The sequence below is a fragment of the Anomaloglossus baeobatrachus genome (assembly GCF_048569485.1).
Source record: "Anomaloglossus baeobatrachus isolate aAnoBae1 chromosome 5 unlocalized genomic scaffold, aAnoBae1.hap1 SUPER_5_unloc_13, whole genome shotgun sequence".
In the NCBI taxonomy this organism is placed as follows: Eukaryota; Metazoa; Chordata; class Amphibia; order Anura; family Aromobatidae; genus Anomaloglossus; species Anomaloglossus baeobatrachus.
Window position 1 is genome coordinate 670,382 of NW_027441788.1, and position 27,559 is coordinate 697,940.

Sequence of the window (27,559 nt, forward strand, 5' to 3'; positions counted from 1 at the left end):
AAACAACATCAACTGGCCTCAACTGGCCATGCGCGGGGACCGCAGGAGCACTGGGCGGTGTCATCAGCTATGGAAAGGAGCGATGGGGGACGGCATAAAGGACCAGGAGGGAGAATAAAGGACGCCAGAAAGCCCGCCCCTGTGACTATAAAAAAAAGATTTGCATAGGAAAAGGTAAGACTTTATAAAGTCTTTATTTTGGTCTCACATGGGGCACAATAACAGGAACCTTTCCAGAATGCAGCACAGGAGCTGCAGAGGGGGAATCTTTTAGGTTTTGGGAGGAATTTCTGCTGACAGGTTCCCTTTATCCTCTACCTACATGGAAGAGCTGATCATGTGACCCCTGACTCCTCCCCTCCATGTGACATCATCACAGGTCCTGTAAGCACAGAGCAGCCATATATCTAGTGTGCGGCTCTGCAGGTGGAGGTGTGTGGAGATTCCCCATTACTGGGGCAGGGGACATTAACCCCTTCAGCTCTGAGACTATTTGGGGCGGGGGAGGTTCCTCTCTCTGCTCCTCAGATATAATGGCGGCGGCTCTATCTGTCTCGGTCACATACGTTCTGCTGATATTCCAGCCTCTGTACTGGGAAATGTCGTCTCCATCTTGTTATATTCTCAGTGTTTTCCCTATAGTGAAGGAGATTTCTTGTATCTCCAGTAATTGTATTATTACAGCGGATTCTTTATGATGTTACATCGTCATCTTCTCCCCATTCAGGTCCCTACAATATCGGATCCTCTCAGTGGAGATCTTCTATAAAAGAGAATTCTCCTGATTGCCCCGTGAAGGATGGATATGGACAGGGACAAGATGGCGGAGAGGATATTACACCTCACCCTAGAGATCCTCTTCCGGCTTACTGGAGAGGTGAGAGATTCTGATGACGTCACATTACATCATTCTTATCTATGGGAATAACAGATGGACAGAACTGGAGAGGTGAGGACTCTGGAAATGTCTGGAGTGAGATTTATTACTGTGTCTCTCCATAACCAGGATTACACAGTAGTGAAGAAGACCTCTAGTGAGCGCTGTCAGGCCCCTGTGTCTGAGGGATGGGGAAGACCCCTGAGCCCAATCACGGGGCCTCCACCTCACCCCCCGATACATGAGGACATCAATGACCAGAAGATCCTAGAACTCACCTACAAGATGATTGAGCTGCTGACTGGAGAGGTGACACAGCTGGGAATGCTGGGAAATTATACAGTAACGCTATGAAGGGATCGGGGGTGACGGTACTATTGTATGTGTCAGGTTCCTATAAGGTGTCAGGACGTCACCGTCTATTTCTCCATGGAGGAGTGGGAGTATTTAGAAGGACACAAAGATCTGTACAAGGACGTCATGATGGAGGTTCCCCAGCCCCTCACATCACCAGGTAATAGACAGGACTAAATACACACGGCCTATAATTATCTGTATGTAAGGAATGAATTCAGTCCCTGTATGTGCCTCCTCCAGGTCTATCCAGTAAGAGGACAACACCAGAGAGATGTCCCCGTCCTCTTCTCCCACAGGACTGTAAACAAGAAGACCCCGATGTTCCTCAGGATCATCAGGTAGATGGAGAGAAGGTGCCATGAAATCCCCCTATGATGTGTAGACGGCTGTGAATGTCTTGTGCTCAGTCTTGTTTTATCCTCCAGTATTATATGTGTTATACTTGTGTAATGAGAGCGGTGGAGACGGCAGGATTAGAGCTGATCATAGATTCTCCATCTGTCTGTGACTTTTGGATCACATTTATCCTGTGTTCTATGCAGAGATCTTACATCAGGGTTTTGTTACGGGGGTATCAGGACAGAAAGAGGTCACCCCTATTCCATAGGTCAAAAGGTCGCCGCACACACAAGCACTGGTTGGACCTGTTTTGCCTTCCAGTTAGCTGTGCAGACTATCCTTGTGCTCACCCTGCTAGGGTTAAGCAGACCCTTGTGTTTTTCTCTGCTTACCGTCCTAAGTTTTCTTAGCTGTTCTGATTTTCTCCACTGCCATCTGGTTTAAGAACTCACCTCTTTGCCTTAGTATTCGCCAGTGTTAGCTTGCCATTCCATGTTCCTGGCATGGGAGTGTGAGTCATGGAAAGAGAAATCATTTCTGACTTGATCCTAGAGATTGCTGCTTGGAAGTTTGTTTGGTGTAGTGGTATTCAGTATCTCCCTTTTGATTTATTTTGCTTCCCTTATTTTTTTACCCACCTGTTCTTTTGGAATACGGTTTCTTTTTTCCTTGTCTGTGATTTTCCCTTCGTGAAATTATTATAGAGCAGGACTAGTGTTCCTCCTGCCCTGCTCACTAGACACGGTTGTAGTTAGATTAAGACAGGGATAAATACAGGATCGACACACAAGGTGAAAAAACCTGTCTTGGGACATCGAGGAGCTCAGGGTTGGTAAGAGTATGTGACAGAGGTTATCTTTCCTGTTCTTCCCTAGAGGCAGTGGTTCCCACCCCATCTTTCTCGCTGGGCACCACTCCCCTCTTGGTGGATTGCGACAACTAGGGACTGCCTTAAATTGGTACCTGGTGCCTACTATCAGCAAAGTCAAACCTTACGGCTCTGGTGATGACTAGGTACTCAATTATACCACTTCGAGTAAGCCTGGTTTAAGGCGCAGTGAGGCTACGCCCTTCTCCTCGACCTATTAGTGTTATAGGTTTACATGTAAATCTCCAAATGGCATGATTCAGGTGAAACCCCCAAGGGATCCATTCACTGTAATAAAGCAGCAGTGTTAGGCTATGTGCGCACTTTGCATAATTTCATGCATTTACGCTGCGTATAACACTGCAGCATAAATGCATGCATCCTGTCTATGAAGATTGTGCATAATCCGTGCGCGTGATGCTTTTTTGAATGCAGCGTTTTGAGAGTCAAAAATTTGACAATCTCTGCGTTTAAAAATGCAGCATGTCACTTCTTTCGTGCGCTTTGGATGCTGCTCCCACTCCGTCTATGGGAGAGGCAGCTTCCCGAGCGCATGGAATTGGCATCTATTCTGCAGACACACTGCATCCAGTACGCAGTGTTTCAACAGCGATTTGATGCGCAATGCACTGTTCAAATCGCTTCAGAATTTGCAGCATGGACGTGTGCACATAGCCTTAGTCTGGTCTCCATCTCGCCTCTGTTCTGCGGTGTCTGTCTTTTCAGAAATACACAAAACTGTGGCCAACCATTCTTTTTCTGCACACTTAAAAAAAATGAACACCCCCGGCTCATAGGCCATAGATAGTACATAGTGTCTCCATCTGCCTCCTTATAGGGAATGTTCCATTCAGGGTTTCATCTGAATCTCGTATTTCAGAGATTTAACCCCTGTGTAAGTTCTCAGTGTAGAGAGCAGGATAACTGTGAGTCACGCCTTACTGCGATCTTTGGGAGGCAGAACAAACAAATCAACAGCAGGTCAAGAATTTATATGATATGGTGAGGTATAAGTGATTAGGGTTTATATCAGGTTTTTACGTTTGGCTACTATCACACACTAAAACAACCATTAAAGTTTTTATTTCATGTTTTGAGAGCTACAATTGTTTAATTCTTCTACGAGTCATGTGAGGGCTTTTCTTTTTACGGGATGTGTTGGCGTTTTTATTTGTATCATTTTCAGACACATTTTTTGATCACTCTTTATTGTGATTCTTGGGAATGAACAAAAACCAACAATTCAGAAATGTATTTATCTTTCATGTCTTTCACCGTGTGGTAAAAGTGATGAGTCGGCTTTATTCCGCGGGTCAGGACGATTACAGCAATACCACATTTATATTTATTTCATGTTTTGTTTCCTTCACACAATTAAAACTATTTTATAGGAAAAAAAAATGATTTTGCATCGCTATTCTGAGAGCTGTAACTCTTTGATCTCTCCACTGATGGAGCTGTATGGTGGCTTGTTTATTGCCGGATGAGACAACCTTTTCAGGGATACCATATTTAATTACATGTGATTATTTTTTAATTTCTTTTTATTAAGTTTCAGAATACAATATGCATGTCAAAGATAATAATAACAAAAATTGAAACATTAATACATCAAAATAAGCCCAAACAGTCCCCAACACCCCCCCCCCCCTCTCTGCGTGCGCCCTTTAACTTATAGCATCTATTATTATGGAATTGGGTTGTGTCCACTTATAAGTCCTAACAGGTACCACAATGTGGGCTCAGACTGAGATCTAAGCCTGGCTCTGGTGACATCTTGTAACGTGGGTATGAATGGACCATATTTCAATGAATTTCCTTGTCAGCTTTTCTTTGTCTGAAAGAGCATCCAGCCAGTCCATTTTACATATGAACATGACCTTTGTTTGAATGAGTGATAATGATGGGGGTCCTGGACTAAGCCACTTATGTAATATACTTTTTCTAGTGGCCGAGGCCCATATAATAAGAGCTGCTTTAGTATGTTTTCGTACTTTTAGCTGGTCTTCCTCAAGAATGTTGAAGATAGCCCATTGTGGCGTCAATGGAAATATAATGTTATATGTGGTTTGTAAGACTGAATGGACGCTCTTCCAAACCCCCCGAATCCTCGCACACTCCCAAAGGTGATGAAATAAATCTGTCTTCTCCATGCCACATTTAGGGTAAGTTCACACAGTACATTTTTTGCTGCGTTTTTGCGCATTTTTCGTTTTTGCTCACAAAACTGCATGACTTTGCTTCCCCAGCAAAGTCTATGAGTTTTCATTTTTGCTGTCTGGACACAGCAGTTTTTTTTAGCTGCGTTTTTGCGTTTTAGCAGCCCAGAAAAACGCAGCATGTCAATTATTTTTGCGTTTTTCACTGCGTTTTCCACCCATTGACTTCAATGAGATGTTGAAAAACGCAAATATAGCTGCATTTTAGTGCGTTTCTATGACTAAAAACGCAGCTATAAACGCAAGGGGTGGGTAGTAAAGTGACATGTAGAGGAAGAGGATTCCTTCTGTCAGTAAACACAGCGTGAATCCTCCCGGTACCTCCACCGCTGCTTTCACCTTCCGTAGGGCGCCATGTCCGCTCCCAGGTAGGAGGTGGAAGGAGCTGCGAAATCAGAAGTGAACAGTAGAAAACAAAAGTCATACTCACCTGTCTGCAGACTCCCGGTGCCATGTCTGCTCCCAGCTCCTCTCCCGGTACCACCACCCCTGCTCTGGCTGTGTGCCAGCTCCCAGGCATGTCCGATGGCTGCAGGACCTGGTGGTGGATCACCTGCTGCGGTCACGTGATGCGGTACCTGACGGCATCAGCTGATTGTAAGTCACACGGTGACGCCGGCTTTTTAGCGCCCGGCCAGCTTAAGCTATCAACTAATGCCGTCAGGAGACTTGATCAGCTGATTACCGGCAGCTCCTGCAGCGATTGGACGGGATCAGACTCCCGTCCGATTGCTCCAGGAGCTGCCGGTAATCAGCACATAAGTGAGTATTTTTTTTTTGCACTGATGCATCAGCTGATTGTATAAAAGCCGTTTATACAATCAGCCGATGTGTGATGTGATTCACGTCCTTGAACCTGACACATCATCTGATCGCTTTGTCTTCCAGCAAACTGATCAGATGATAGTGGATCCGGATTGGACAACGCGGGACCCTTAACCCAGGATTACTGCGGAGGGGAGGGGGGGTTCTTTATTTCAATAAAGATGGAGTCACTAATTTTTTTGTGTTTTATTTCTAATAAAAATATTTTTCTGTGTTGTGTTTTTTTTTATCTTTACTAGAAATTCATGGTGGCCATGTCTAATATTGGCGTGACCCCATGAATTTCGGGCTTATGGCCAGCTGATAATATACAGCTAGCCCTAGCCCCATCATTACCCAGCGAGCCATCCGGCATCAGGGTAGCTGGAAGAGTTGGATACAGCGCCAGAAGATGGCGCTTCTATGAAAGCGCCATTTTCTGGGGTGGCTGCGGACTGCAATTCGCAGCGGGGGTGCCCAGAAAGCTTGGGCACTCTGAACTGCAGATTCCAATCCACAGCTGCCTAGTTGTACCTGGCTGGACTCAAAAATTGGGCGAAGCCCACGTCATTTTTTTTTTTTTTAATTATTTCATGAAATTCATGAAATAATTAAAAAAAAAAAGGGCTTCCCTATATTTTTGGTTCCCAGCCGGGTACAAATAGGCAGCTGGGGGTTGGGGGCAGCCCGTACCTGCCTGCTGTACCTGGCTAGCATGCAAAAATATGGCGAAGCCCACGTAATTTTTTGGGGGGGCAAAAAACTCCTGCATACAGTCCTGGATGGAGTATGCTGAGCCTTGTAGTTCTGCAGCTGCCGCCTGCTCTCCTGCATACACTATTGGATGGAGTATGCTGAGTCTTGTAGTTCTGCAGCTGTCTGGTCTCCTGCATACACTAGTGGAGAATGAAGAACATATTGAAGAAGGAAATGACATCAGACCTTTTTTCTTCTTTTTTTTTTCAACAATCTTTAATGGCATTGTTCACTGATAAAAAAACGCATAAAAATGCAGTGAGCAAAAACGCACCAAATCGCGGTAAAAATGCATGCGTTTTTGCTGCTTTTTTTGCCGCGGGTTCAGTTTTTGCCGCAAAAAACCGCACAAAAACGCAGCGTCAAAAAAACATAGTGTGTGAACTTAGCCTTAGAGCATACATAGTTTATTGCTGGGTTTATTTTTGTTTGTTTTAATGTTTTGTTTATTGAATCAATATTAACAGAGTATATGCACATAACAAAAATCAAAGGCAATTCTAGCATCACCATTAATCTAGTTTGCATTCAAATGCATTAAATCGCCTTCCAGATACAATATCCTCCGTGGGATAGGATCCCAGATCCAGTAAAAGTCGTTATATCAATCGAGAAGTGGAGGACGAGCCCGATCTTGCCATACTCTCATAACATTATAAAGAGAAAAACCAGTTTTATCCTTTTTCTTATTTACCGGAGAAAAAACAAAGAAAGAAAGAACACATAACTGCAACAAGAAAATATAGGTGGGGGGGGGGGGGGGGGGGAGGAGGGGAGGGAATCACTGAGGAATCTGAAAAACCCTCCGGCTTCTATAACTCAGCTTTGGGGAAGGAGGTAGAGGGTCTAAGAGATTAGAGAGAGGAAGAGAAGATGAAGGGGGGGGGGTGAGGGGGGAATGGAGTAGGGGGAAGGTGTTGGTCTTAGGTCCACCCATCATATGTCTATAGTAATCAGGACTAGGTTATCTGCTCACTCAATCCCCTAATGGGGAGGAGAAGACGACCTAGGTTTCTTTATGTCATTTCCTGCGCAATCGCCGTCGGAAAGGAAGGTTTGGATTTGTAGACTTTCCAGGCCCTCCAGACTTGCCCAAAGAAGAGCAGTTGTTGTCGTGAGAGGGCAGAGAGCTCCTCCGCGTGGTACAATTGGTCAATTTTCTGTAACAGCTGCGAGAAGGAGGGTATCATAGTCGTACGCCACAATTGAGCAATCAGCAGTTTACAGGCTGAGCTCACAAAGGACACCAGTTTCGAGTTAGCCTTATCATTAGGCCACATTGGAAAATTTAATAATAGATGCATGGGATCTGGGTCCTCCTGCTTGTTTGTAAGGTCAAAAATCAACTGGATTGCCATCCTCCAGAATATCTGGAGGCGGGGGCACGTCCACCAAATGTGCATATATGTTCCTCTATCCCCCTCACATCTCCAGCAGAGACCCGAGGAGGCAGACTGCCAAGCCGCGGCCGTGTCCGGGACTATGTACCATCTCGTCACTACTTTGAAGGAACTCTCTTGAACCCTCACGCAACATGATGGTCCATGTGAGGCACCATAAATTTGGCACGTTTGAGCGTCAGTAAATGTGATGTTCAAATCTTTTTCCCACTTCAATATGTAAGCTCTTTTTACTACTAATTCTTTTGTAAGTAGAGTGTTATACAAGCGAGCTAAGATTTTTTTGGGAGACCTTGTTTGCGAGCAAAGTGATTCAAATGTGGTTAAGGGTCTAGCGAGGCTGGACTGTAACAGTAATGGTTGGATTGTGCGTTTTATTGTCATGTAATGGAGAAATGTGAGTTTAGAAAGTAGGGGGATCTCACCCACCTCCTGCCTCGAAACCAAAGAACCATCTTTTAGAAGATCTACAGCTGGGATCTTTGCATTACTTGAGTGTGGAGTCTTCGCGGTGTTGGCTAGATTCAGGCTGGAGTCTAGTATATCGGAGATTAGGGTAAGTGGTGAGAGAGGAGGGGCCAAGAGCTCTATGTTACGACTCCAATTTTCCAGAAGTGTTCTAGTCAGTTCGTTAGTACAAGATCTTTTATTTTCCTGACAAGGGGGGGCAAATAAAAGAGCACGCAAGGGTGAGGGGGCCAGGTATTCCTCTACTGTCGTCCATAGCTTATTCGGAGGGCGCCGGACCCAGTCTACTGCTCTAGAGAGGACTGCAGCTTTATAATATGTGGATATGTTGGGGAGTCCCATTCCTCCTTTGTCCTTTGGGAGGCTTAGAGTGTGAAAATTAATTCTTGGTTTTTGTTTGCTCCAGATATAATTAGAAATTAAAGAATTACACTTAGAGAGGAAAAAATTAGGGACTAGTATAGGTAACATTTGAAAGAGGTATATGAATTTTGGAAGCACGATGCTTTTGATTAGGTTTTTCCGACCTATCCAAGAGATGAAGGGCGCTTTCCAAGAGGCTATTTGCGTAGTAAGTTTGGGGAGGAGAGGCTTATAATTTAGATCAAAAAGTGATTTGGGGGTTTTCCCTATTTTGATGCCGAGATAGGTAATGTGGCTTTTTGGCCATTTGAATGGGAACGACTTCTGAAGGCGGTTAATGACCTTACTCTGGATGTTTAGACTCAGTGCTTCCGATTTGGAGAGATTAATTTTAAAGTTAGACCATTGGCTATATTCTTCTAAGGTGTTCATGAAGGCAGGGAAGCCTCTTTCTGGTCTGGACATTACTACCAACAAGTCATCAGCAAAGGCGGCGGACTTGTGGTGAATCCCCTGAAGGTTAATCCCCTCAATTCCCCGGTTTTGTTGGATGGAGCGTATCAAGGGCTCCATTACCATGACAAAAAGTAGGGGGGACAAGGGACATCCCTGCCTAGTTCCATTCTTAATATCGAAGGGGTCAGTCAGCGTGTTATTTATTTTAATTCTAGCTGTGGGGGATGTATACATCTGTAGTATTGCATGTACGACAATCTGAGGAAACTGAAATGCCTCCAACGTGCCCCGCAAGAAGGTCCAGTCCACCCTATCAAACGCCTTTTCGGCATCCGTTCCCAAAAGCACCAGGGGCAAGCTCCGGGTCCTAGCATATTGCATTAAATGGAGTAAGCGTAGTGCATTGTCCTTCCCTTCTCTTCCCCGTATAAATCCAGATTGCTCCGGAGATATAAGGTCAGGGAGGATTCCCGCAATCCGATTGGCGATTAAGCTAGCGTAGATTTTCAAATCCACATTCAAAAGCGAGATGGGCCTATAACTTCCACAGCTTTCCGGGTCTTTCCCTTCCTTATGTATCAATGATATATGGGCTTCCAGAGTTTGTTTGGGAATAGGATCGCCCAAAAGTAGGGCATTGCATGCTGCCAGGAGGTGGTCCCCCAAGATATCAAAGAACTTTTTATAATATATGGTTGGTAGGCCATCCGGACCCGGTGCTCTTCCCGTGGGGCATCTGGATAGGGTGGACAGAACCTCAGCACGAGAAAAAGGTTTTGTCAGGGATTCTTGTTGTGCTTTGGAGAGTGTTGGGAGGTTTAAATTGGCTAGGTAGTTATGTATGCCGCGTTTTCTCTTGTCCGTTTCTGCTGTTGATTCTTCTGGCCGGGATTGGTATAAACTCTTATAGAATTGTAAAAATTCATTTGAGATTTGTGAATAATCCTGAGTGCGATGTCCCTGTGATGTTTTAAGTGTATGTATGAACGTGCGGGCCTGTCTTGTTTTAATTAATGACATCATGAGTTTGGAGGCTTTGTCCCCATGTACAAATATGCGGTTTTTCCAGCTCAAGTGTAACTTGGCCGATTGTTTGTTGAGTATGTCTCTCAATGCCACCCGTTTGGCAGTCAATAATATTAGAGTCTGTTGGGACAGGGATTTTTTATGTTGGGTTTCCAATGTGTTTATCTCTTCATATAGATTTTGTAAAAATAGTTTCCTTTGTTTATTAAGGTGTGAGGAAATGGAAATCAGTTCTCCCCTTATGACCGCTTTGTGTGCCTCCCACAGAAGTGGTGGTTTAATGTCTTGCGTCTTATTCTCCGCAAAGTAATTGCGGAGACGATCGGAAATACGTTTCCTGTTGTCTTCTGAGGAGAGAACTGACTCATTTAACCTCCATGTGCGGTGAATCAGATATGCCCTCTGAAGTGTGAAATTTGCTGTGACATAGCTATGATCAGAGTGTGGCGTGGCTTGTATTGTCGTGTCAATAACATTAGATAACAGAAACCTGGGTAAAAAAATGTAATCTATCCTGTGATATGATTTATGGGGGTGAGAAAAGAAAGTGTAATCTTTGGTTGTTGGGTGTTGTAGTCGCCAGATATCGGTCAGGGATAGCGAGAGAAGAGCAGTTTTGACTCGAAAGAGGTCTCTAAGTGATATGTGGCTCTTCTTTGCTGTTGAGTCTAATGTTGGTTCTAGAGCTACGTTAAAGTCTCCACAGAGTATTGGAATGCCCTCCGAAAATGTCTTGAATTTTTTGAGTGTGGACAGTAGCCATCTCACCTGTCTGATATTTGGAGCATAAATATTTCCCATAGTTACCATTGACCCTGCTAATAGGCCTTTAACAAAAATGTACCGGCCCTCCGGATCAATTACTTCACTTTGGGGTAAAAAGGGTATGTCTTTGGCAAGTGCTATCGATACCCCTTTAGTTCGTTTATTTGGAGAGGGAGCATGAAACCACGTATTGTAGTGTGCTTTTTCAAAGCTTGGAATTTTACCTTTACAAAAGTGTGTTTCTTGTAGAAAAATTATGTCCGTACACTTTTTGCGAAAATTAGATAGGGTTTGTGCCCTTGGTATAGGAGAATTCAACCCGTGAGCGTTAAAACTTGTCACATTAAATACCTTATGTTGTGTCTGCATAATGGCGATAGCAGGTGGACGACTCTATTTCCGGTGGGATGAGTGGACCAGACCCACGACCTTGCTGGGGGAGAGGGGAGCGGAAGAGATGGGGGATAGAGAAAAGATCAGATAAAGAACAAAATGTTAAAGTCAACAATAACAACATTTTCAACACTTAGATAAGAGTAAATACATATCTAGAGGGAGCAGAAAGTGTGGAACCCCTAAAGAGACTTCATGCTTTTAACATGCATAAACAATGAATGGCAATAAAAGGCCTGAGCCTAGGCCTTCTCATGGGGCTTGTTTTCTGAGTTCGCCTGTTGCTTCTGTGCCGCATTGCGTCTAGGCCTTTGGGCCTTCGGATTGACGCTGTGCCAGGGTGACGGCTCTGGAAGTTGCCGTAACGCAGTTGCTGAACTATGGATCTCTAATTCAGGATACTTTTCCAGAGTAATCCCCAGATCTTCGCAGATGTGCTTAATTTCGCCTGACGTTTTGCCTTGATAGTGTTTCCCTTTCGCTGTTACTGCAATGCCGAATGGATATAGCCAGCGGTATGGGAATTGGCGTTGGCGTAGCTCCTCTGTGAAGGGTTTCAGTATTCGCCTCTTGGTCAGAGTGGTGGCAGCTAGGTCTTGGAAAATCTTGACTTCGGAATCTTCATATTTTATGGTGCCGGCCTCTCTTGCTTTTTTGAGGATGAGTTCCTTAATACGGTAGTCCATGAAACGGCAGATGACATCTCTTGATGGTTCCCCATGCCTGGGACGGGGTCTCAAGGATCTATGGGCTCTGACCAGTTCTATCAATGGTGCAGGGTCAGTGTCTATCAAGTTGGTGAAGATGCTTAATAGAGCTGGGGTCAGGGCTTCATTTACTACCGTTTCCGGTAGTCCTTTTATTCTGAGATTGTTCCGTCGCTCCCTATTTTCATGATCCTCCAGAATAGTATGTATTTGGTTGATATTATCTTCTTGCTGGTGAAGACAAGAGATGATGGCATTGGATGTTGTGGTGATCGTGGCCTGGGAAGCTTCCAGTGATTCCACTCTGTGACCTATCTGGCCAATATCCTGTTTGATATGAGAGAGTTCCTTCACTACCGGTTCCAAGGCTTTGTTGAGAATCCGTTTGATAAAGGACCTGGAGATTGGGAGGCTCTTACTAGTATCCATATCTTCTGCGTCACTGGCATCTTCCTCCATTTCTTGTGTGGTATTAGCAGATGAGTTTTGAGGGCACTCAGCCCCCCCCTCTGCTGGCAAGAGATGTTTTTTGAGGAACTTGTCAACATCTGCTTGGGTCGTGGTCACCGCTGTTTTAGGCAGAGCACTAGCCATTTTATTACCAAATTTGACCATGTCGAAGTCAGCTCTTTTGGTATTATCTTATATCCAGTATAGTGGGGGTCCGGTCACTTCGCTCCCTCTATGTTGTGTGGGGTGCACCGCTTTACATGCCCCTGTGGGGGGGGGGGGGAGAATATCAGATGGTTTGTGCTTTTTTATATATTGTAGGACTATTTGGATGTCCTCTATGCTCCTTCTTCTGCGTTTTCCCGTCAGCTGCCCTTGGGACAAGGAAGATGTATACCTCCAGGTCTGGGAAGGTTACTTAAGGACCCCTCTTGAGACCCCAGATGCATATGTCACCCACCTGGCAGACCCTTAGGTAACAAAGAGGAGTGGGGTATCTCTGGATATGCTGTTAATGCAGTCCTTATGCTGTGAGGGGGGGGAAGGTGTGGAGGGGGCTCCCGTTTCAGGCCTTCCCCAGGTTCCCCTATCCGGTGCTTAAATGCAGCTTCACCCCAAACCTGGGCCTGGCAGCCCACTAACTTCCAGGCAGCCGCCTATCTTTCTGCTGTGGGAGCGGGGAGGGGGTGGGGGAGGTTGATGGAAGAGGGTCGCCAACCCGCTGTATGAGGGTCGTGGTGGGGTATGACCCGGGCTCTCCTGGGTCTCCCTGGGTGTACCCGGAAGCACGAGAGGGCGTCCTGGGGGTGTATAGCCAGCCACTTACCGCCCGAGCTCCTCTCCGGTCCCAGCCGGGTTTCACAATGCGCCGCCCTCAGCTATCGCGAGGGTTCCCGTCGGCACCTCGGATCCCCCTGTGGCCTCCGGGAGGCCCGACTCTTCTCGCCGCACTCCCCGCTCCGGCTTCCTCTGTCTGGTGGCCGGGCAGACGGCTGCTTCCCCTTCACTCCCTGGTTGCCGCCCGGACCGTGACCCGCGGCTGTGCGCGCCCGCTTCTGATCTGCGGGGTCAGGAAGGTGAGTCCCGGGCTTCAAGATGGCGGCGGTCCTCCTCCTCGCGTCTCTGCCTACCGGTCCCACAGGCTTCTGAGGCCGATTCTGAAGGGTGAGGTGGCGGCGGCTCCGTGCGATCCCAGTTTTCTCTGCCTGGGCCTCCTGTCACCTTCTGGGTCTCCTCTGCACAGACCCTTCTCGCCTCCGGGGGTGTTGCTGCTTAGGCCCTGCGGCCTGCTGCGTGGGTCCCGACCTCGGCCTCGAGGAGCCTGCACAGGGTCCCAGCTCTGAGATAGCCTTCCAATTTAAGGTCTCCCTCCGTCCACCCGATCTCCTTGGTATAGGTGGGGGGGTCTAAGGCTGGTTTAGACAACTGGAGGGCTGGATGCTATTAGATGGTCAGGAGCTCCCTCATGCACGTCTGCTCCTGACCGCGGCCATTTTGGACTCCGCTGGGTTTATTTTTGATTGAATTTAGGGGGTGACGTAGGCTCAATGAAAAATCATCAGTGCCATGTCAGTGTAACTGCTAACTAATATGAATTTCCTTTGAATCAATGTTGCTTTCAAATCCTCACTTTTATATTCCGGTATGACCTCCCCCCACTTAAAAGGCCCCCGACTCCTGTCTCCCACGACCAATGTGATCTTAATCTTGCGTATATATGGCTAGTTGAGAAAATCTGCGTCCTAGCTTGTCTCAGAAATTTATCTAGGTCTGTCCCTCGCTCAAGTAGTGGTTTATTAGCGATACATTTCTTTGCAAAACTGCGAGCTTGGAGGAACAAAAAAGGGTTTCCAGCAAAAGCTTGGAAGCGTTGTGCCAGTGTCTGATATGGGAGTATTAAATATCCAGGGTCCAGTAGATCTGCCACATAGACACAACCCTGCCTCGCCAATGTATCATATTGTGATGGAGTCCTGCCCTTAAGGAATCTCGGGTTCCCCATAAAAGGCTGGAATGGCGAGTCCCAGGCGCTTGTCCCACACAATTTCCGTATCCTTCTCCATGTTTCAATCGTCTGCCATATTGTTGGAAGCTCTCTAATCTCATTTGGAGTTTTATCACCCTTCAGTTGCATGTGATTTTTTTCATTTTTTTTATTGTTTTTATTCCTCTTTTTCACTGACAGTTTGATGAGAAAACAATTTTTTTTTCCATTTTTATTCATTTTATTTTTATTTTATGGTGTTTACTGAAGGGTTAACTAATGTGACAGATTTATAGATTAGAGTGTTCTGGATGCAGCAATACCAAATATGTGTATTTTTGTTCTTTATTTTTGTTTTTACATAAATATACGTAATTATTGGTAGAATATTTTTTTTTATATATATATATATATATATATATCTTTTTTAAAAAAAATCCTCTTTTTCCCCACTTTTTTTTTAGTACCTATATGGGACACCAACTTTTATTACTCTGATCACTGGTGTAATGTATTACAATCCACCCATATTGCAATACACTACACCTGTCAGTGTGATGCTGACAGAACGCCTGTTAGACATGTTCCAGGCATGGTCTAACACAACACCATAGCTGGCAGATCTGAAGGTCATTATTTGCATGGCAAAAATTGGACCCATGTGATCACGTTGCGGGAGCCCCGATCGGGTGGGAGAGAGTGCATTTCCTCTCTCAGCCTCCTGAATGCTGCGATCGCAATTGATTGTAGCATTTAGGCAGTTACACAGCCAAGGACAGTGCACGCACCATAGCCAGGACATATCAGTACATCCATTTGCGTGAGTGCACTGCTAAATAGGACGTACTAGTACATCCAATGTCAGAAAGGGGTTAAACCGTATAGAATTACAAAAGCAATAAAATGTTTTGTTTTTTTTTTAATTTCACCTCTTTGTTGTGGAAATATTAGCAATCTAAGTACTGGCACATAATGAGTTCCTTTTTTTTTTTATGTCCAACTGGGTATTAGTTACTCTCCAGTGGGGGCTTGTGCGTCTTCTGCCTGTATGGGCTGCCCAATCATAAGCAGGCAGCCAAAACCTAGAGTGCGAACACCTCCCACCATAGCTTAGGTTTTCAGTGTGTGAGATGTAAGGATACAACTCTGATCTCCTGGTCTGACCTCCTGCATGATTAGACAATGTTGGGTATAAACCACAGATGACTCACACCTTTCAGATAAGAACTACTCATTGCCTGTCCAACTTGTAATCTGTGGATGAAAATTACCATATATTGGCTGTCCTTTTAGGATGCACTTATGTCGTAAGTTAACACAGTGCGGTTTTCGCGGCGTTTTTGCTTGTTTTTCGGGTGCGTTTTTGCTCAGAAATCTGCAGGACTTTGCTTCCCCAGCAAAGTCTATCAGTTTTAATTTTTGCTGTCTGCACACAGCGTTTTTTTTAAGCTGCGTTTTTGTGGTGCCCACAAAAACGCATGTCAATTATTTTTGCGTTTTTCACTACGTTTTCCACCCATTGAGTTCAATGAGATGTTCAAAAACGCAATGAAAAAACGCAAATTGCAAATATAGCTGCATTTTAGTGCGTTTATATGACTAAAAACGCAGCTATAAATGCAAGGGGTGGGTAGTAAAGTGACATGTACAGGAAGAGGATTCCTTCTGTCAGTAAACACAGAAGCGTGAATCCTCCCGGTACCGCCACCGCTGCTTCCACGTCCCGTGTGCCATGTTCGCTCCCGTGCGGCACCATTGCCGGGCAGAAGGTGTAAGCAGCTGCGAAATTAAAAGTGAACAGTGGAAAAAAAAATGTCATACTCACCTGTCTGCAGACTCCCGACATGTCCACTCCCAGCTCCTCTCCTGGTACCGCCGCTCCGGCTCTGTGCAGTCTCCCGGGCAGCACGTCCGATGGCTGCAGGACCTGGCGGTGGATCACCTGATGCGGTCACCTGACGCATCATCTGATCATAAGTCTCGTGGTGACGCCGACTTTTTAGCGTCCGCCCGGCTTAAAGGGAACCTGTCAGCAGAAATTTTGCAATAAACCTAAAAGATTCCCCCTCTGCAGCTCCTGGGCTACATTCTAGCAAGGTTCCTGTTGTTATTGTGCCCCCTTTGAGACCTAAATAAATACTTTATAAAGTCTTAACTTTTCCTATGCAAATCTTTTTTTATGTACACAGGGGCGGGCTCTCTTGCGTCCGTTAGTCGCCCTCCTGCCGCTTTCGCCATCCCCCATTTATTTCTAATAAAAATATTTTTCTGTGTGTTGTGATTTTTTTTATCTTTACTAGAAATTCACGCTGGGCATGTCTAATATTGGCGTGGCACTATGAATTTTCCGGCTTAGGGCCAGCTGATAATATACAGCTCGCCCTAACCCCATTATTACCCAGTGAGCCACCCGTCACCAGGGCAGCTGGAAGAGTTGGATTCAGCACCAGAAGATGGCGCTTCTATGAAAGCGCTATTTTCTGGGGTGGCTGCGGACTGCAATTCGCAGCAGGGGTGCTCAGAAAGCTTGGGCACTCTGAACTGTGGATTCCAATCCCCAGCTGCCTAGTTGTACCTGGCTGGACTCAAAAATTGGGCGAATAATTTAAAAAAAAAAAAAGGGCTTCCCTATATTTTTGGTTCCCTGCCGGGTACAAATAGGCTGCTGGGGATTGGGGGCAGCCCGTACCTGCCTGCTGTACCTGGCTAGCATACAAAAATATGGCAAAGCCCACGTCATTTTTTTGGGGGCAAAAAACTCCTGCATACAGTCCTGGATTGAGGATGCTGAGCCTTGTAGTTCTGCAGCTGCTGTCTGCTCTCCTGAATACACTATTGGACGTAGGATGATGAGCCTTGTAGTTCTGCAGCTACTGTCTGCTCTCCTGAATACACTATTGGACGTAGGATGCTGAGCCTTGTAGTTCTGCAGCTGCTGTCTGCTCTCCTGCATACACTATTGGATGGAGACTGCTGAGCCTTGTAGTTCTGCTCCCCCTGCCTCTCCCTCCAGCATACAGTCCTGGATGGAGAATGCTGAGCCTTGTAGTTATGCAGCTGCTGTCTGCTCTCCTGCATACACTATTGGATGGAGGATGCTGAGCCTTGTAGTTCTGCAGCTGTCTGCTCTCCTGCATACACTAGTGGGGAATGAAGAACATATTGAAGAAGGAAATGACATGAGATCTTTTTTCTTTTTCAACAATCTTTAATGGCATTGTTCACTGATAAAAAACGCATAAAAATGCAGTGAGCAAAAACGCAGCAAAAAACGCACCAAATCGCGGTAAAAACACATGCGTTTTTGCCGCGTGTGCGTTTTTGTGCGTTTTTTGACGCAAAAAACACACAAAAACGCACCGTCAAAAAAACGCAGTGTGTGAACCTAGCCATACAGTGCTGGTCAGCCCGCCTGATCTAATAGTATGAGCAGGGCCGGATTATAGGCGGGGCAGACGGGGCTTCAGCCCAGGGGCCCCCACCACAAGAGCCTCTGAGGGGGCCCCCACCACCATCTGTGTGTCCGCCATTTTATTAATGTCGCAGTGGTTCAAGACCGCACTGTACCGTTAAGGTATTTCAATCCCGGCCATCACTACTGCAGACACGCCCACTGCACGCTGTGTGGGCTGCGTCTGCCAGGATGACGTCACCGCGCTGCTGTTTCTTCCTGCCGTAGAGGAGCTTGTGGGAGGACCGGAGGTCTCAGTTTATCCCGGTAAGTATGAGGTCATTCATCATGGTGCCGGCCGGGCAGGAGACTGCAGTGAGGAGGGAGCAGGACGCCGCTGATAACTCCAGACCGGTTCCATAGTGTCAGCGGCCACTCTGCTATCAGTGTGAGTTATTGCAGGAGTGTGAGCTGCAGCAGATCAGGTCGGGCTGTCAGTGCCGGGTCATCGGCCTCATCCCTCCCCTGCAATAACTCACACTGAGCTCCAGCAGAGACATCACTACACAGAATCCTGCACTGATCACATCTGAGCCTGCAGCACACATTACACTATATGACCCATATTACATATAGAATATGTGAGGTCCTGTAGGTCCAGGTGTGATCAGTGCAGGGGATTGTATATCTGTGTACATAGTATATCGCATCCAGTGTACAGAGAGAGTAGTGTGATACACTGTGTACACACATCAGATTGTATATAATAATATGTATATTGTATAACCTCTGATGTCTGTATCACAGTATATTGTGTACCAGTCATGTATTCTCCTGTACACTGTACAGGGGCGTACCTTTGGGGGGCATGCGGCATATGTTCCCCTGCACGGCAATCAGGGGGGCACCATTAAAAAGTGTGAGGCAGCAGTATGGTGGGAGAAAATTGTAAGTGGAGAGTATTGGTGGAGAAAAGTGTGAGGGGCATAGTATAGAGCCTGGGTAGTGGGGAACATAAGCAGTATAGAGAAGGGGCAGCATGGTGGCCAGTGTGAGGACACAGTATGCTGAGGAGGGGGAATGTGAGACTGAGGTGCAGTATAGTGACTGTATAGTGAAGGAGGTAGGCAGTATAGAGAAGGGGCGGCATGGTGGCCAGTGTGAGGGCACAGTATGCTGAGGAGGGGGAATGTGAGACTGAGGTGCGGTATAGTGACTGTATAGTGAAGGAGGTAGGCAGTATAGAGAAGGGGCGGCATGGTGGCCAGTGTGAGGGTACAGTATGCTGAGGAGGGGGAATGTGAGACTGAGGTGCGGTATAGTGACTGTATAGTGAAGGAGGTAGGCAGTATAGAGAAGGGTCAGCATGGTGGCCAGTGTGAGGGCACAGTATGGAGGGCACAGTATGCTGAGGAGGGGGAATGTGAGACTGATGTGCGGTACAGTGACTGTATAGTGAAGGAGGTAGACAGTATAGAGAAGGGTCAGCATGGTGGCCAGTGTGAGGGCACAGTATGGAGGGCACAGTATGCTGAGGAGGGGGAATGTGAGACTGACGTGCGGTATAGTGACTGTATAGTGAAGGAGGTAGGCAGTATAGAGAAGGGTCAGCATGGTGGCCAGTGTGAGGGCACAGTATGGAGGCACAGTATGCTGAGGAGGGGGAATGTGAGACCGAGGTGCGGTATAGTGACTGTATAGTGAAGGAGGTAGGCAGTATAGAGAAGGGGCGGCATGGTGGCCAGTGTGAGGGCACAGTATGGAGGGCACAGTATGCTGAGGAGGGGGAATGTGAGACTGAGGTGCGGTACAGTGACTGTATAGTGAAGGAGGTAGACAGTATAGAGAAGGGTCAGCATGGTGGCCAGTGTGAGGGCACAGTATGGAGGGCACAGTATGCTGAGGAGGGGGAATGTGAGACTGACGTGCGGTATAGTGACTGTATAGTGAAGGAGGTAGGCAGTATAGAGAAGGGTCAGCATGGTGGCCAGTGTGAGGGCACAGTATGGAGGCACAGTATGCTGAGGAGGGGGAATGTGAGACCGAGGTGCGGTATAGTGACTGTATAGTGAAGGAGGTAGGCAGTATAGAGAAGGGGCGGCATGGTGGCCAGTGTGAGGGCACAGTATGGAGGCACAGTATGCTGAGGAGGGGGAATGTGAGACTGAGGTGCGGTATAGTGACTGTATAGTGAAGGAGGTAGGCAGTATAGAGAAGGGGCAGCATGGTGGCCAGTGTGAGGGCACAGTATGGAGGGCACAGTATGCTGAAGAGGGGGAATGTGAGATTGAGTTGCACTTTCAGTGATTTTGGTACTGAGGGTGAGGGCAGTATAGAGAGGGGATTGCATGGGGGACATTGTGAGGGCACAGCTCAGGAGGGGGAGTGTGAGGAGGGGGCACAGTATAGACATTTGGAAGTATAGTGGGTACACAATGTAGAGGACGGTGTGAAGAGGGGGCCCAGTACTGAAAGAAGAGGCCATGTACCATAAGAATGACATTGTGTGGGTCATTTTGTGCAGGGAGCACAGTGAGGGGCAATTATTTATTCAGGCGCACAGCGTAGGTCATATATTTATATTTAGGAGCATTATAATCATTCTGCTATTTATTTTAAGGGCATAATGTCGAGATGTGCTGCAGAAGGCCCGGGAGGTCTGCAGAGAGGAGCTGTGGATGTGAATAGTCATCATGACGTCTGGACAAGATGGAGAAGAAAGAATAGGATGACTCCGATCAGGGAAGATGTCACCTACAAGGTACCCGGATGTGACTGTATGTGTGTGATACTCAAAGCTTCTCATCAGGACTGTGGTTCCTGTATGGTCCAAAGTCTGATGAATACTGATAACAATTCCCAGCATTTTCTTACAATTGTTAAGGACATACTGGGAGTTGTTAATTCATGTGATACAAATGTATATGGGGATGTGACATTACAATATATTGTTGTAGTAAATTTGGTACTGTAGTCATGTATTGGTGGTTCTGGTGATATATTCGTTTACTGATGAGGGTGCTAGTGATGTATTTTGGTATTGCTTTTGGTTCTGGTGCTGTACACCGTGTGCAGAATTATTAGGCATTTTATATTTTAGAGGATTTTTTTTATTATTGATCAACAACTATGTTCTCAATTAGCCCAAAAGACTCATAAATATCAAATCTTAATATTTTTGGAAGTTGGAGTGGGTTTTTTTTAGATTTGGCTATCTTAGGAGGATATCTGTCTATGCAGGTAACTATTACTGTGCAGAATTATTAGGCAACTTAATAAAAAGCAAATATATTCCCATCTCACTTGTTTATTTTCACCAGGTAAACCAATATAACTGCACAAAATTTAGAAATAAACATTTCTGACATGCAAAAACAAAACCCCAAAAAATGAGTGCCCAATATCGCCCCCTTTCTTTCTGATGACACTCAGCAGCCGACCATCCATAGATTCTGTCAGTTGCTTGATCTGTTTACGATCAACATTGCATGCAGCAGCCACCACAGCCTCCAGACACTGCTCCCAGAGGTGGACTGTTTTCCCTTCCTGTAGATCTCACATTTTATGAGGGACCACAGGTTCTCTATGGGGTTCAGATCAGGTGAACAAGGGGGCCATGTCATTATTTTTTCATCTTTTAGACCTTTACTGGCCAGCCACGCTGTGGAGTAGTTGGATGCATGTGATGGAGCATTGTCCTGCATGAAAATCATGTTTTTCTTGAACGATACCGACTTTTTCCTGTACCACTGCGTGAAGAAGTTGTCTTCCAGAAACTGGCAGTAGGTCTGGGAGTTGACCTTCACTCCATCCTCAACCCGAAAAGGTCCCACAAGTTCATCTTTGCTGATCCCAGCCCATACCAGTGCCCACCTCCACCTTGCTGGCATCTGAGTCGGAGTGGAGCTCTCTGCCCTTTACTGATCCAGCCTCTGGCCCATCCATCTGGCCCATCAAGAGTCACTCTCATTTCATCAGTCCATAAAACCTTTGAAACATCAGTCTTCAGATATTTCTTGGCCCAGTCTTGACGTTTTATCTTCTGTTTCTTGGTCAGAGGTGGTGGTTTTCAGCCTTCCTTACCTTGGCCATGTCCCTGAGTATGGCACACCTTGTGCTTTTTGATACTCCAGTAACGTTGCAGCTCTGAAATATGGCCAAACTGGTGGCAAATGGCATCTTGGCAGCTTCACGCTTGATTTTTCTCAATTCATGGGCAGTTATTTTGAGCCTTTTTTGCCCAGCATGCTTCTTACGACCCTGTTGGCTATTTGCCATGCAACGCTTGATTGTGCGGTGATCAAGCTTCAAAAGTTTGGCAATTTCAAGACTGCTGCATCCCTCTGCAAGACATCTCACAATATGGACTTTTCAGAGCCCGTCACATCTCTCTTCTGACCCATTTTGCCAAAGGAAAGGAAGTTGCCTAATAATTAAGCACCCCTTATATAGGGTGTTGATGTCATTACACCGCACCCCTCCTCATTACAGAGATGCACATCACCGGATTTACTTAATTGGTAGTTGGCTCTCAGCCTATGCAGCTTGGAGTAGGACAACATGTATAAAAGTATCATGTGAGCAAAATACTCATTTGTCTAATAATTCTACACACAGTGTATTTATGTACATTTTACTGATTCTGATCCTGTACACATGAAGCAAGCCATAATTTGTAAAATTACATGACCGCAAGGGTTTCTACATTATGTTAGTAGCATTAAAGGGGTTGTCCAGGTTTGTGATGAAAGTTTCTATGTGACTGCAGACTTCTGAATCCTCAGTGTGCACACTGCACACTGTCAGGACTCTCCGATGCCAGCAGTGAGAGCTTGAGGGCATGTAACTATTGAGTGAGGCTGCAGACGTCTAATTTGAATGTGGCCGGAAGTAAGCAAATCGCATACTTGCAGTCCCATGACTACTTGCTCATGGCACAGGAAAATCATGACAGTGTGCAGTCCGCAAGCTGTGAGAATTCAGAAGTCTGCAGTCATATAGGATAACAACAAATTTTCCTTGTCGACCTGGACAACCCCTTTAATAATAAAAGTAAGCCCCGTAGCATGCCCAATCCAACAACCTGTAATATACTCAATGTAAGGATTTAGCTCTGCTTGCTAATTCCAGAAGTGATCACATGACCACTTGCAGGTCATTTTAATACTTTGAGTCACAATTAGCTTCTCTTCCTGCTTCTCTTTATGGGCTGTAGTATTTCACTGAACATCGAGAGAATTAGGAAGAGCAGCTCATCGGCACGTGTGAAAATGGCGTATGAGCGGTCACATGACAACTACTCAAACCGCATAAGCCGTGTATAGAAGGGGGCGCCAAACTGACCTCCTACTCCATGGACAGGAAAACCTAGATCCACCTCTGATACTGTGTATGGCATACCGTGTACAGACATCAGCTGCTATGTACTACTCCGGAGATAATACAATAGAGAGCACATTGTGATTTTCAGCAACCATTGCTGCCAGTGAGAACTTTCCCTTTCTTTATTTTTACTATTACTTGGCTGTCTTAACATTGGGATCAATAAAAAAATGTGAGTAACTTTCTGTGTATAAGTGTAAATCTGAATGTGGCAGAACAGGATAAGATCCATGCTCAGTGGATTTATATCTAAATGCTTCAGTTCGTGCTCTACTGTTATGGCTAAAAATGTTAACGTTATGGGGCCCCCACCAGATTTTCTGCCCAGGGGCCCCCACCAACCTTAATCTGGCCCTGGGTCTGTGAAACACGTGCCCGAAAAAAAACGTGCATTTAAAATAATAAACATTTTAACTCACCCGGCGTCCAGCGATGTCCTCTGCAGCCCATGCAGCCTGCTGCTTCTAAGCCGGCTGATTACTGTCGCGCATATTCATTGTGCGTGACACAGCCGACCCGGAAGCAGCTGCTGCAAGGGTCACCTCCGGCCGGATGCTGCACCGCGGGAGCGATCCGCACCATGGACAGCGGGAGCGGGCGCAGGTGAGTGAATCTCTAAGTGCAATCACGGGCCACGGAGAACGGAGACCGGATTGCACTTAGACAACCCACGTGTGCCGTAATTTGCGGCACACGCAGGGACATGTGCGTGTTTTACACGCCAGTGAAAAACGTCTGTGTTTTTCACTGACGTGTGAATCGGGCCTAATGCTGAGAACCTGAATGAACAAAATCTGGATCTGCAGAAAAGATTCCTAGAACGTGGTTACCCACAGACCGAGATTATAGCAGCGCAGGAACGAGCTATAAAAAAAGTAGCAGAAGAAAAAAACAAAAAATCATTTAGAAAAATAAATGCCAATAATAATTGTAAAAATACTTCAGAAAAACGCCTGATGTTTAATTTTAAATTTAGCCCAATGGACAAAATTATCAGGTCCATAATTAATAAGAATTGGCATTTAATAGAAAAAGAAAAAGATTTAACTGACATAGCCAAAAATAGACCACTAATAACATACAGACGCTGTAATAATATTGGAGATATGTTAGTAAAAAACCGCTACATACCAACCTCCACCTGGCTGCATCATCTTGGACCTGTGGGTAATCACAAGTGTGGCAACTGTTCTTTTTGCCAGTTTCATCTCACCGGAAAATCTTTCAAAATAGGTAATGCCTGGCACACGACGAAACATCTCATTACTTGCAGGACTAAGATGGTCATTTATATCATCTTCTGCCCTTGCAGCTTTTATTATATCGGGAAGACGATCAGATCACTTTTTGTGCGTTTTCGTGAACACCGAAATTCTATATCCACAGGAGTGGGTGCCACTAAAATGATCCAGCATATAAAAAACTCACATGAGGCAAATTGTAATGTTCTGACTTTTGCTGGATTAGAGGTAGTGGAACCATCACCTAGAGGAGGTGATACCCATAAACTTCTGTTGCAAAAAGAAGCTGAATATATTATCAGACATAACGCAATGGGACCACTAGGTTTTAACGAAAAAAATGACCTAGTGGTTTTTTTAGGAGATTAAAATAACTACCTAAATAATTATATATAAAATAATTGAATAAATTAAAATATGCCAGTCATTGCTTTCCATGAAGTATTATTCGGTCCATTTGGACTTTTTTGTTTAAATTGATTTTAACTCACTTGCACTATGATTGGAGCTGGTTATTGCTTTTTTTATAAATCTGCTAGTGAGGTCACTTTGTTGTAAGACCCGTCGAAGCCCCACCCTCAGGGGCGAAACGGCCGTCGTCTTTGTGTGCTGACCATCGCCTCTCCCTCCCTGTAACGCCTTAGCATGTTCCCTCCATATTTGAATTAAACCAGAGTGTTACACAGCAACTATCGGTGAGTGCTTGTTCATTTTCTTTTTACATTGAACTTACCAAAGCTTGTAAGGTAAGGCTGGGTTCACACATAGCGACAGTGACAATGACGTCGCTGTTACGTCACCATTTTCTGTGACGTAACAGCGACCTTGTAAGTCGCTGTTATGATCGCTGCTTAGCTGTCAAACACAGCAGAAGCAGCAGCGATCATAACGACGCTGTGCTACATGTGCAGAGAGCAGGGAGCTGCGCTTAGCGCTGGCTCCCTGCTCTCCTAGCTACAGTACATATCGGGTTAATTACCCAATGTGTACTGCAGCTACATGTGCGCAGAGCAGGGAGACGCGCACACTTCTTAGCGCTGGCTCCCTGCTCTCCTTGCTACAGTATACATCGGGTTAATTACCTGATGTGTACTGCAGCTACATGTGCAGGGAGCCGCGCACACTGCTTAGCGCTGGCTCCCTGCTCTCCTAGCTACAGTACACATCGGGATAATTAACCCGATGTGTACTGCAGCTACATGTGCAGGGAGCCGGCACTGGCAGCGTGAGAGCGGCGGAGGCTGGTAACGAAGGTAAATATCGGGTAACCACCTTGGTTACCCAATGTTTACCCTGGTTGCAGCTTACCTCAGCTGCCAGACACCGGCTCCCTGCTCGCTTCATTTCGTCGCTCTCTCGCTGTCACACACAGCAATCTGTGCGTCACAGCGGGAGAGCAACAATAAAAAAACGAACCAGGGCTGTGTGTAACGAGCAGCGATCTCACAGCAGGGGACAAATCGCTGCTCAGTGTCACACACAGCGAGATCGCTAATGAGGTCACTGCTGTGTCACAAAAACCGTGACTCAGCAGCGATCTCAGCAGTGATCTTGCTGTGTGTGAAGCACCCCTAATGTGAATAGAGCTGTCAGTTTAAAGATAAGAGATAAGAAGCTGCCTCTCCGGGTTCGTGAATGCATATGACCTGTCTGTGGGGTGTCTCGGTTTAAATAGACCGCTTAATGGGATAATAGACATGTGGTTAAAGATGTCATAATGTCACTTCCGGTAATGTACACGGAAGTGACGACCCTGGATGGCATTATGTGAAGTAACTTGGTTGGCAGGCCCGCGCATGCGCAGTAGTAGTCCAAGCCCACCAAAGCGTATACTAGGAATATGATGTGTGTTTGGTAACGTAACGTCACTTCCGATAACATAGGCGGAAGTGACGATCCTGGATAGCACTATGAAAAAGCTTGGTTGGCAAATACATGTATAGAAGCAATCATCACTCATATGTATATGTAATAGAAACGTGGCGTTTTCTCATAGTGCTTATGTGAGGCTGAGGACTCGTTTACACTCAGGGCAGTTAGCTTCAGCAATATGGGGGGATAGGATAAGGGAAAGGAACAATGGGAACAGGTAAAAAGGGGAGACGGGAATAAGTGTTCCTTATCAGTGCACACTATATAATAAAGTCCCAAATATAATAGATCAGGTAAATAGTGAATATAAACAAGAAAATAAGGAGAACTAAAAATGATTATAAGAAAAGTGTTTATTTATTAAAATAAAGAGAAATAAATAAGAATAAAGAAAATAAAAATAAAAAATATATAAATAAATATAATAAAGCCGACAGATCACCAGCACTCACAGGAAAGCAGCATTTCTGAAATGCTTAGGAAATCGGACTGTGCAGTGATAACGTCCCTTAGGGGACTAGTAAAATAAATAAAATATGTTAACAAAACGTTTAAAAAAATAGGAAAAAAATAACAAAAAAAACCCTAAAAATTCAAATTACCCTCCTTTTGCCCCCCCTGAAAATAAAACCGTTAAAAAAACTAAAAAAAACTACACATATTTGGTATCAAGAGAAAAGAGAACAAGAGTTTCTGTAGTGCAAAAATTGTACCAAAATTTTCATTATAAAGAAGGTGAACATCCATTTATTTAGTCTAAAAACATATTAAAACACCAGGACCATGCCCCGAGATAGACACCACTTAGGGATTTATAAAACAAATTACATGTTATGAGGTTACAGATGGCACAATCATCATAATATCAGAATATAGTATCTCCATAGTGGAGTATAACATATACGGACAACATGAAGTCAGATCCCCTCAAAAAATCTAAAGCATACCGAGATGTAATACTAGAGTAGGGCATGCAAAAGTGGCGGTGGTAAAGCTGAATTTGGTAACAGGTCACTGGAAATGGAACCTCAAGACGCCCAACGAACGTTTTGATACATCGGTTTTCAATCTTCATTGGGGAGAGGCGCCTCTAATCCCTAAGTGGTGTCTATCTATCTCAAGGCATGGTCCTGGTGTTTCAATATGTTTTTAGACTAAATGGATGTTCACCTTCTTTATAATAAAATTTTTTGCACAATTTTTACAGTATAAAACTCTTGTTCTCTTTTCTCTTACCATGGTTTTGAGTTTGTGCTGTATGTGGGGATTTGGCAGAATCCATACCCACATCCAAATTTGTATGGTGTTACGGAGTTTTTTGCTCACATATTTGGCATCACTGCGTTCAGAAAATTAGTTAATCTGGTACACGGCGTGGCGGGAAAAAAAATTCCAAACGCCAAAAATTGTGGGGTTTTTTATTTCCACAAACAGGCGATCA

General features: G+C 45.3%; 1 protein-coding gene and 1 long non-coding RNA gene across 2 annotated transcripts in view; both read left to right on the forward strand.

Annotated features, from left to right (window-relative positions):
- The first annotated feature begins 776 nt into the window (after nt 1-776).
- Nucleotides 777-27,559, forward strand: part of LOC142258836 (uncharacterized) — a 167,302-nt gene continuing 140,519 nt past the window's right edge. The window contains exons 1-3 of the mRNA XM_075331419.1: nt 777-877; nt 1,007-1,186; nt 1,268-1,391. Of these exons, the coding sequence (XP_075187534.1) occupies nt 800-877; nt 1,007-1,186; nt 1,268-1,391 (382 nt within the window). The 5' untranslated portion in view covers nt 777-799. The remainder of the gene's footprint in view (nt 878-1,006; nt 1,187-1,267; nt 1,392-27,559) is intronic.
- LOC142258847 (uncharacterized) lies at nt 17,864-23,071 on the forward strand. Its single transcript, XR_012727886.1, has 3 exons — nt 17,864-17,950; nt 20,244-20,384; nt 22,839-23,071. It is a non-coding gene; the product is annotated as an uncharacterized LOC142258847 (long non-coding RNA).